We start from the raw sequence: 12,010 nt of genomic DNA on the forward strand, positions 1-12,010 counted from the left end.
TGGGAAGAGCTGATTCATTTGAAAAGACCCTGATGCTGGGAAAGTTGAGGGCAGGAGGAGAAGGGGACGGTAGAGGATGAGATGGTTGGATGGCATCACCGACTCAATGGACATGGGTTTGGGTGGACTCCGGGAGTTGGTGATGGACAGGGAGGCCTGGTGTGCTGCGGTTCACGGGGTAGCAAAGAGTCAGACACAACTGAGCGACTGGACTGAACTGAACTGATGAGTATGTTGGAAGGCACTGAAGACAGCTTTGTCATCCTTACAATTTTGGCTGGTCCATTCACAAGCATCTATAAATGCTGAGTTAGTTCATCAGTGTAAATCATTTTAAAATGTGTTATTTATTTGTTTCTGGCTGTGCTGAGTCCTTGGTCTATGGTAGGTTCCTCTAGTTGTGGCAGGTGGGGGCTGCTCTTTAATTGTGATGTTAAGGCTTCTCTCTTTGTGGCTCTGGGCTCTAGAGTGTGGGCTCAGTAAATGTGGCTCATGTGTTTAGCTGCCCTGAGGTATGTGGGATCTTCCTGGACCAGGGTTAAATCCGTGTTCAATGCATTGGCAGGCGATGGTGATTCTTAAACATTGGACCACCAGGGAAGTTTTTAATTGGCTTTAAATCCTACTATAATACTAAAATATTTTATTCAGATGTGGCAGTTCAATATGTCAGCAAGTTTAGAAAACTCAGCAGTGGCCACAGGACTGGAAAAGTTCAGTTGTCATTTCAATCACAAAGAAGGGCAATGCCAAGGAATGTTCAAACTACCGCACAATTGTGCTCATTTCACATGCTAGCAAGGTAATGCTCAAAATCCTTCAAGCTAGGCTTCAACAGTATGTGAACTGAGAAGCTCCAAATGTACAAACTGGATTTAGAAAAGGCAGAGGAACCAGAGATCAAATTGCCAGCATCTGATGGATCATAGAGAAAGCAAGGGAATACTAGAAAAATATCTACATATGCCTTATTTACTACGCTAAAGCGTTTGACTGTGTGGGTCACAACAAATGGTGGAAAATTCTTAAAGAGGTGGGAGTACCAGACCACCTTATCTGTCTCTTAAGAAACCTGTATGCAGGTCAAGAAGCAACGGTTAGAGCTGGACGCGGAAAAACTGACTGGCTCAACATTGTGAGACGTGTAAGCATGACAATGCTGTACAGTGCCACCCTGCCTATTTAGCTTGCAATTCCCTGGTGGCTCAGATGGTGAAGAATCTGCCTGCAATGTGGGAGACCTGGGTTTGATCCCTGGGTTGGTAAGATTCCCTGGAGAAGGGAACAGCTACCCACCCTAGTATTCTTGCCTGGAGAATTCCATGGACAGAGGAGCCTGGCAGGATGCAGTCCACAGGGTCCCAAAGAGTCGGACATGACTCTTCATTTTGTTTAAATTATATGCAGAGTGAAAGTGAAAGTCGCTCAGTCATGTCCGACTCTTTCTGACCCCATGGATTATACAGTCCATGGAATTCTCCAGGCCAATTACTGGAGTGGGTAGCCTTTCCCTTCTCCAAGGGATCTTCCCAACCCAGGGATTGAACCCAGGTGTCCCACATTGCAGGCAGATTCTTTATCAGCTGAGCCACAAGACATCATGTGAAATGTCAGGTGAGTAAATCACAAACTGGAATCAAGATTGCTGGGAGAAGTATCAACAAATTCAGATATGCAGATGATACCACTCTAATGGCAGAAAGTGAAGAGGAACTAAAGAGCTTCTTGATGAATGTGGAAAGAGGAGGGTGAAAAAGCTGGCTTAAAACTCAACATTCGAGAAACTAAAATCATGGCACCTGGTCCCATCACTTCATGGCAAATAGATGGAGAAAAAGTGGAAACAGTGATAGCTCCAAACTTGGGCTCCAAAATCACTGTGGATGGTAACTGCAGCCATGAAATTAAAAGACACTTGCTCCTTGGAAGGAAAGGTATGACCAACCTAGACAGTGTATTAAAAAGTGGAGACGTTACTTTGTTGACAAAGGTCCATGTACTCAAAGCTGTGGTTTTTCCAGTGGTTATGTAAGAATGTGTGAGTTGCACCATGAAGCAGCCTGAGTGCTGAAGAACTGATGCTTTCAAACTGTGGTGCTGGAGAAGGCTCTTGAGAATCCCTTGAACTGCAAGAAGGTCAAACAAGTCAATCTTAAAGGAAATCAACCCAAATATTTATTGGAAGAACTGAAGCTGAAGCTCCAATACTTTGGCCACGTGATGGGAAGAGCTGACTCACTGGAAAAGACCCTGATTGAAAGACAAAAGAAGGCGGTGGTAGAGGATGAGATAGTTTAGATAGCATCACTGAATCAGTGGACCTGAATTTGAGCAAACTCCGGGAGATCGTGGAGGACAGAGGAGCCTGACATGCTGCAGTCGATGGGGTCACAAAGAGTTGAACATGACTTAGCGACTGAACAACAACAACTAAAATATTTTATTGAGATGTGGCAGTTCAGATGGGTACCCCTGCATGATGTGATTCTGGTATGTTATTATAACAGAATCAGAAACCTCAGGGTCTAGTTCTAGTTCGAGTCTCAGTTGTGGCATGTGGGAAGTAGTTCCCTGACCAGAAATTGAACCCAAGCTCCCTGCATTGGGGGTGTGGAGTCTTAGCCATTGGACCACCAGGGAAGTCCCCTGAGATACTGCTTTAAAAAGAAGAGGGTTGAAGAAGTTATCCTTGAGAAGAACTTCATAAATATTATTCAGATTCTGTTTGAAGTTTGAGGTCTTTACATTCATTGAAGACTCACAATCTTTCTGGCCACATTTTTGAAGGCTTGTTTTACTTGTTCGTTCCTCAGAGTATAAATGAATGGGTTCAATAAAGGGGCAATTGAGGTATTGAGCACAGCTACTCCCTTATTGAAGGCAACTCCTTCTTTTGCTGAGGGTTTTATGTACATGAAGATGCAGCTGCCATAAGAGAGGATGATGACAACCATGTGAGAGGAGCATGTGGAAAAGGCTTTCTTCTTTTGCTGAGCAGAGGGGATCTTCAGAACAGTCTGGATGATGTTTGTGTAGGATAGAATCACCAGCACCAGGGTGACCACCAATGTCACAACTGCTAAGATGAAGTCAACCAGCTCCAGGAGTCTTGTGTCTGAGCAAGATATTTCTATGAGGGGTCCATAGTCACAATAATAATGATTCAGCATATTGGAAGCACAGAAGTCCAGTTGACTGGTCAGGATGATTGGGGATAAAATGATGAGAAATCCAGCCAGCCAAGAGCAGAGGACTAGCTGGATGCAGACTCTGCTGTTCATGATGGTCATGTAATGTAGGGGTTTGCATATGGCCACATAACGGTCATAGGACATGGCAGCCAGAAGGTAAAACTCTGTGGCCCCCAGGAATATGGCAAAGAAATACTGAGTGAAGCAGCTAGCAAAGTTGATGCTCTTGTTTCCAGTTGATATGCTGAACAGTAGCCTAGGAGTGAAAGTGGTTGTAAAGGCAATTTCTAAGAAGGAGAAGTTCCAGAGGAAGAAATACATGGGCGTGTGGAGGTGGGAGTCCAGTAGTGTGAGGGTGATGATCATCAGGTTTCCAATAATGCTGAATACATAGGTGAGGAAGAGAAGTATGAAGATTACAGACTGAAGCTCTGGGATGTCTGTTAGTCCCAGCAGAATGAATTCTGTTATATAGGTTTGGTTTTTCATTGCTACCGTTTGCTGCCTACAAAGGAAAGAAATCAGCAATGAGGATGGAAGAGGAGCTCAGAAACCTTTGGGAGAGCCTAAGCTTTACTTGTTGAGTTGGTTCATATGCCTTTTTTTCTGTCATTTTGACTTAAATGAGTTTTTCTATTGGACAGAAGTTGACTCTTCACAAGAATTTCTTTTTTAAAAAAGTCAATTTATTGTTTTTTTGTTTGTTTGTTTGTTTTACTTTGCTATTGAGTTGTGTGAGTTCCTTACGATTTATTAACCCTTTATCAGATGCATGGTTTCCAAATATTATCTACCATTCTGGTTGGTTGTCTTTCATTTCATTCTTGGTCTCTTGAATGAAAGCTGGGGATAAGCTTTTAATTTTAATTAATTTATTAACAGATTAATTAATTAATTTTAGTTCCCTAATGAGGGATGGAACCCTTGCCCCCTGCAGTAGAAGAGCAGACTCTTAACCACTGGACTGCCAGGGAAGTCCCAAGGATTATTTTCTTAAATTTACATGTATCAGGGTTTTCTCCATGGTCCTTTTCAACTTTTCATGTACTTCCCTAGCCTACCTTCTAAACCAATGCCTAAGTTATCATTTTCTGTATTTCCTATTTTTATTTTCATTTTCAGTGTTAACTTTACTTTTGATCTTTCTTTATTTCTGCTAAGTTGGCAGTGAAATTTCATTTCCGTAACTCTCTTGGTCTCAGTGTGAGAAGAAATGCTAACTTGTTAGCTACAGTTGAGGAGTCTTTAGAATAGAATCAGCAATGCCATTATGACTGTGGTAACCAAAGACGCCCCAACTTTTCCCTGATGTTGTAAATTTGTGACCATTGTAACTAACGTCACCAGTCTCACAATTGCTGCTGCTGCTGTCAGCTTTCCCTCAGGTCCTGGTTATCCTGTCTTAAGGGGTTTCAGCAGAGGAACAGATAGTATCTCTCCAATCAGATACCTGCTATCATTTTCTTACGTGTCCATGTTTATTGATAAGCATGTAATTTCACTCTGGCTAGAAAAATATAACTGGAATCAAAAGTTGTGAGCCTTATTGAGAAATTTGATTTTTTTCTTTTAGTATCTTTAAAATTTCTGCCTTTAACTAGTGGTTTCTCCCTAATTTTTCCCCCTTTCTTCAGACTCTAAGAGGTGTCTCTTACTTTGGCACTTCTTTCTCCCAAGCACACGTACAGGTGGTGAGCCTGCGTTAGTTCCCTCATGAGTGAGATGTGCTCACACCTGTCTCATGCTACCCCTCAGGTGGGTATTTGTAGGCCTGAATTCTTATTTCATTTTCATCTCCGTGTCATTAACTTCAACATATTTCTTTTAGATATTCTCACCTCTAACTAAACTTAATATGCTAAAATTATATCAGCATATTTCTACCTTGTGATTAAAAGCATCGTTAAATGTCCAAGCTCTTTGATAGATTTTTTTTTTTTGTTTGATGTTTTAAGATATTTATTTTTGAAATAAGTGTTGGTTTTCTTGCCTTTCCTCTGCTCTTAAGGAACCTACATTCAGTTTTTGGAGAGATGTAATGCACACATGAAATAGATAATGGTTGGGACTTCTCTGGTGGTCCAGGGGTTAAGCATTCACCTACCAGTGTGAGGGACACGGGTTTGATCCCTGGTCCAGGAGGATTCCACATGCCGTAGGGCGACTAAGCCTGTAGGCTGCAACTACTGAGTCTGCGTGCCCTGGAGCCTGTGCTCTGCAACAAGAGAAGCCGTTACTACGAGAAGCCTGTACACCGCAACTAGAGAGTAGCCTCTGCTTGTTGAAACTAGAGAAAGCCCATGCATAGCAATGAAGACCCAACTCAGCCAAAAACAAAAATAAATTTAAAAAATAGAAAATGATTAATGACTGAATAGAATACATTAATTCCTATCTTAAAAATATTACTTTATACAAAGTGGCAGTTTTATAACTTCATGTTTTCTGCTAGAGGTCAATTGAGAAAACTGTTTATAGACCACTGTTGTTTAGTAGCTAAGTCGTGTCCGACTCTTTGCAGCCCCATGGACTGCAGCCTGCCAGGCGCCTCTGTCCAGGGGATTTCCCAGGCAAGGAGACTGCAGTGGGCTGCTGCTTCTTTCCCCAGGATAGACCACTGACCTAAGTTTAATTTTCTGAGCATTTAGTCACTCACATTCAAAGGGAAAATTATAGTCCTTGCATTGACCCTGGCAATATATGGCTCAAGCAAATAGTTTCTCTCTGTTTCTGTAGCCATAAGGCTATAGAAGTTACAGGCCTCTGTGAGAGCTGGCCTCTTCCTTCGCTTCCAGCAGATCTCCTGTGCAAATGGGTAGGAAAATCAGTGAGTTAAGTCCAGCTGGTAAGTATGTTATCTGAGTAAGATAATCTGTGCAAAGTGTAATTGGCATTTGTGAGATGTTTTATGGAATTTTAAAAAATTGTGGTCAAAACACAAGATAAAATTTACCATCTTAACCATTTTTTCTCTTTTTTAAAAATACATTTATTTTTAAATTGAAGGATAATTGCTTCACAGAATTTTGTTGGTTTCTGCCAAACATCAACACGAATCAGCCAAAGTGTGGAGTTCGATGTTAAGCATATCCACATTGTTGTGCAACAGATCTCCAGAACTTTTTCATCTTGTAAAGCTGAAATGTTATGCCTGTTGAACAACTCTCCCTACTCCCACTCAACTGCTGTTCCTGGCAGCCACCATTCTACTTTCTATTTTTATGATTTTGACTACTTTAGACATCTCATATAAGTGGAATCATACACTATGTATGTATGTATGTATTTTTGTGACTGGCTTATTTCACTTAGTGTAATGATCTCAAGGTTAATAATCCATGTTACAGGATTTCCTTCCTTTTAAAGATTGAATAATATTCCATTGTATGTATATATCACATTTTATCTACCCATTCATCTGCTGATGGATGTTTGGGTTGCTTCCACTTCTTGATTATTGTGAATAAAGCTACTATAATCATGGGTGTCCAAATATATCTTCAAGATTCTACTTTCATTTCTTTTGGATGTGTATCCAGAAGCATATTTTGCTGGATCATATTATAATTCTATTTTTAGTTTTGTTAGAAATAGCCATGCAACTTTCCATGGGAGCCACATTCTATGTGGAAATTTTATATCAAAAGGAATATCTGAATGTCTGTGGCACAGGATAAATACAGAGAGCTGTCTGATTCTAAGATAAGAATTAACATAAATGATGCATTCTATTTGGGCATTATCCATTTTCTGTTTTATGGGTATATGTCACCTTTCCAAAAACAGATTGTAAGTTCCTTAAGAGCAGAGGAAGAGCAGGAGAACCAACACTTGTTGAATGATTGTAGTGTTGGTATTAAAGTAGGCTCTTTCATAAATAATATTCTTCTTCTTTTTTGGTACTCTTTTATCCCCCCAACAACACTGGCAAAAGCACACAGCATAATAAATACATAATTGTTAAATAAATGAAAAAAAGATAGTGCCTTTTTTCTCTACTCCTTATTTTGCTCTTCATTTAGCCTTTTATCTTTGACCATTTGCTATATAAACTGTACATTTTTCTAGCTTTTTAAAATCTAACAACAAATAGGACCGTTTAAGAGTCAGTCTAGGGTAAAGTCTCTTGTGCCTATAAACTGACTTTACTGTTTCCTACGTCTCTCCCACTGATGAAAATCAAGGAGTCATGTGTGTTATCTGGTCTCTGTTCTAAGAGCTGAGAGCCCAACCTCTATCAGCAAGGTTGTATTTTGAGATTCTCCTTGTTCACACTTGGTGCTTTTCTACCACCAGATAATAAAAATCTATATTTTTCTTATTTGTTATTGTGCATGAGGGGAATGTAATAATTTTAAAATGTATATAAGGACTTCCCAGGTGGCACAGTGGTAAAGAAGACACCTGCCAATGCAGGAGACACAGGCACTCTGTTTCGATCCCCGGGTTGGGAAGATCCCCTGGAGTGGAAAATGGCAACCCACCCCAGTATTCTTTTCTGGGGGATCCCATGGACAGAGGAGCCTGGGGGACTACAGTCCATGGGGTCACAGAGTCAGGCGTGACTTAGCAGCTAAACAACAGCAACAAATGTGTGTAAAGTTCGTTGGACTCTCTCTCTTGCTTAGTTTTCATAATACTGAGCTGTCAGTGATGGAAAGGCAAATCTCAGACCCCAAATAACTTCAGGAGGGGCTTTCAGGAACTACTTAAACTTCTTACCATCAACACCTGGTGGCGGTGGTTTAGTCACTAAGTCACGTCCGACTCTTGTGACCCCATGGACTGTAACTCGCCAGGCTCCTCTGACCACTGACTCTAAGGGACTGGTGTTCCTTTGCACCCAGACTCCTCCATCCTATGCCCTCTAAGCCTCCTAGATGGGCTGAGTCACTTCGCTTGGGATACAGGAACGGCTCTAACACAGAACCAGGAAAGGGACTACCAGATTATTTGGTCATATTATACTTTTACAAAAGCTCAGCATTTGTCCCAAGAAAGAAGCCTCAAATTTTTAGAATCCTTCAGACATCTTCATGCTGTTCTGATCTTTTAAGGTCCCTGAAATAGAGAAATTCTAACCCCACTCCCTATAACCCTGGCCTCTCTGGATCACCAGGGAGCCATCTCTGCCATTGTCCCTAAGAATACCCTAATCACAAGGATGTATGGAACACGGCCACGTCATCCAGTGCCTGAATGTCCAGGCTCTTGAACTTCCTGGTCATTAATTTTTGGTCTTTGATGAATAACTGTGTGTTATCATTCAAACTTTTATATTCACGTTCTACACAAATTCTATAGTAATTCTGTTTCAGTAATTTTACAAAGCTATTTATTACAACCTTGTCTGTAAACATAAAAACTTGGAAACAATGAAAATTTCCATCAATAGGAAAATGACTAAATAATTTTGGTGCCTCCAAACTATCAAATGCAATAATAAATAAAATAAATGGCAAAGATTTATGTGAACTCACTTGGAAGGACATATTTGGTATATTGCTATATGAATAAAGGAAGCTGCTGAACAATTGTGTATTGTATTATTCCATTTGGGCTAAAAATATGTATATCTTATGCTCTAAAATTATATTTTTATGTGCACGGTCATATAGATCTGGAAAAATTGCTGTCAGTATTATTTTTATGGAGTTAGATGAAGAAGTGGGGGACATAAGGGGAGCTATCTTTTTGCTTTATACTTGTCTACATTATATGAATGCTACAAAGCAAGCATAAGTTGCTTTTTAATTAAAAAAATCACAGTAATATGATCTCATGCTCTGTAGTCACAAACAAGTAACACTGATATAAGTATAAGCTGAGAATATACTCACACTTGACTTTCAGGGTGGTCCTGTAGGATTTTACCCGTATGTGTCTGTGCGATGAATCACAGTTTAGAAGTTAGACGTAGAGGAAAGGTAGCATAAAATTGGACTTATTTCGTTTCCCACCATTACTTATTGACCTAGTTATTCAGAAAAATTCACAAGCCTGTGAAAATTTCCTAGGAAAAATGCTACTCCTCCTCTGTATATCAGTTTAACTGTCATTCGCTACTTTTTATTTCCGCATTAATTTAAAATGCACCCTGGTAAGTAATCCTTTGAATGTGATTTATTTAAGTTAAACACATTTATCGTAGTGATAGTAGAAAGAACCCTCCCTTCAAAGTCTGATTTCCTTTGTTCTGACCCTTCTGAACCTGAATATGTGCTGTCTCTGACTTTATACTAGATAGAAGCATATTTTAAATGTTCTATTCAGGGGAGGCCTCAGAACAATCAGTTGAGGAAAGAAAAGATCCCAGGAGGCCCACATTCAGAGCATGCTAATGAACCCTGTTTGTTGAGAACTCTGGAACTGAACTTTTAATAAGGGATTGGGGAGAGAGCCCAAAGAGACTGAGGAACATGTTTTTTGAGCCATTTACCACATGCCGGGCATAATTCTAAACATATCTTCATTATATTATGCATAATGCTAGGCAATATACTTTAATAACTTGCTTAATGCTCATAACACCATGTCATATACCTCCTGAGGAACAAAACAGTAGCGGAGCCTCTGCCTTCTGTTGCTGCGGTGATAGCTTGGTCAAGTAACACGAATCCTGTGGAGGGCTTAACGTTTTCCGCATTAGTTTCTTTCCCTTCCCTCCAGTCTTTTGTGTCCTGAGAACCGTTCTCTGAAGGAAGACTGGAGGCCCTGTGTCCTTCTTCTGTTTCTTCTATAGGGCTTGAAAACCCCTCCACGTATTTACTGACTGACTCTCTCAATTTTTAAACCTTTATACAGATATGATAATTGTCATGTGGCTCCCCAAGGGCTTAAAATTCAAATTTCCTTTATAAAAGGATTTTCAGATTGGCTTGGTCAAAGGAATAAGATCAAGGATTTGCTTTGGCCAAAATCTGCTGTATAATTTTCCACTTGTGCTTAGTGTGAGGAATGTTTCTAACTGGGGTTGCTCCTTGACAGTTGAGTTACCTTAGCTGCTTGTGGGAGCAACTTCTCCCCCTGTTCCCAGTTTGGCTTTGGATGGAGAGATGGAATGAGTGGGTGTGGCATATATGCATTCCTGAGAAAGCTAATGAGATACAGTGTTACAGCAAGTAGAGCTCTTTAGGGAAGACAAACAGGCCTGAGAGAATATCAGAGGGCAGTAACCAAGACAGTAGGTGTATAAGGAAAAGGCAAGAGAGATGAAGTAGCAGAACCTTAACATTAAGATTTGCAGAAGGGATTAATGCAATCTAGCCTAGAAATTCAAAGGAAAGGACATTTATTTGTGGGTAATCCTTGATGTCACAGACTAGACAAAGAGATAATTTTACAAAAGATATGATAGATTTTATTTCCCCCCCAGTCCACACCTCCTTTTGAGAGAACTCGGCCAGAGGAGAATGACCCAGGTATAGACATGAGCTAATTACACTCTCCTTTTTTGAATTTGGAGTTAGGTACAGAGACTATGTTGATAAATGATGGGTGATTGAGCTAGAAGGTAATACACACAAATAAATATTACTTCTTAGAATTTTTATTTTTAAAATTCTTATTGACGGGCAGTTAATTTACAATGTGGTGGTAGTTGCAGGTGTGTAGCAAAGTGAGTCAGCTACACATGTCCATCTAGTCACTCTTTTCCCATTCCTTTCCCACATCGGCCATTGCAGAGCACTGAATAGAAGTCCCGTGCTGTAGAGTAGGTCCTTATTAGGACCTATTATCTATTTTATGTATAGTAGTGTGTGTCTATCAATCCCTTCTCTTTGTTTATAAGAGACATCATGGGATAATATGATGGTAAATAAAACACGTAATTTGGATGGATGAAAATGCTGAACTGGGAAAAGAAATTCATATCTTGAATGAAATTTTATTCTAGTGAAGACAACTGCTGCTCCCCACCGTGATAGGATAGATCCTGTATGATTAACTGGCTAGCGAGTGGTTGATGGCATATGGTGCCATGCCACAGGAGATTGGACGCAGCACAGACAGTGGTCAGTCAGATCAGTCTTGGTGAGGAAAGGCTCATGCATAATCCGCAGTGTGTAAAGTGATTAGCCTCCAATTAAAATAAATAAATTAATCAAAAAAAAGGAAAAAAAAAGTCATGTTTATTTAAAGTAGAATCTACATTCAGTGGAACGCCAGAACTTGACAAATGCAGTCACCATCATGGTCAAAGTGTAGAACAGTTCTTCAGTCGCTCCACCCCCAAACCCTGTGCAATGAACGCTTTCCTGATCCTTAAAAATCCACTGATCTGTTTTCTGTCAAGGGGGTCAAATTTAGTCATCAAATGGTCTAGTAAAGGAAAAATTGCAAGCAGAAAAACCCAAATTTTTAACAGCATACTTTGAAACATACATTTAGAATATTCTTTTAGAATGAGATTTGAAAATAACTTTTGTCAATTAAAGCAGCTGACAAGTTGTCTTAAGATAGTTGTAGAAAAGCTAGTCTAGTTACTGGGTCTGGGGCTGGTTGATAGAAAACCCATTTTAAATAATGGAATTGAATTCTTTCTTTTCCCAAACTTTAAATTTTTTATTTTGTATTGGAGTACAGCTGATTGGAATGGAATTCTATAGAAGTTCTCGAAAAGCAGATATATGTGCTTTTTTGTTTGTTTGTTTTCTTTTTTAGCTATGCCATGTGGCTTGCACGATCTTCGTTCCCCAAACAGGGATTGAACCCTGGGCCATGGCAGTGAGATTTTCAAGTCTTAACCTCTGGACCATCATGGAATTCATGAGATATCTGTTCTTACAGATATCAGTATTTGGTACCTTTCTGAAAGT

At 39.9% G+C, this 12,010-nt stretch overlaps 1 protein-coding gene across 1 annotated transcript; it reads right to left on the reverse strand.

Moving 5' to 3' along the window:
* Positions 1-2,747: 2,747 nt before the first annotated feature.
* On the reverse strand, positions 2,748-3,680 carry LOC122678262 (olfactory receptor 6C4-like). The gene has a single exon (XM_043878893.1). It carries the CDS (start codon positions 3,678-3,680, stop codon positions 2,748-2,750), a length of 933 nt encoding a protein of 310 aa, XP_043734828.1.
* Between the last annotated feature and the right edge of the window lie 8,330 nt (positions 3,681-12,010).

This window comes from Cervus elaphus, chromosome 3 (genome assembly GCF_910594005.1).
Source record: "Cervus elaphus chromosome 3, mCerEla1.1, whole genome shotgun sequence".
Taxonomy (NCBI): Eukaryota; Metazoa; Chordata; class Mammalia; order Artiodactyla; family Cervidae; genus Cervus; species Cervus elaphus.

Bases quoted from the DNA above. Each gene is read 5' to 3' on its own strand.
- LOC122678262 (XM_043878893.1), bottom strand. From the start codon at position 3,680: ATGAAAAACCAAACCTATATAACAGAATTCATTCTGCTGGGACTAACA.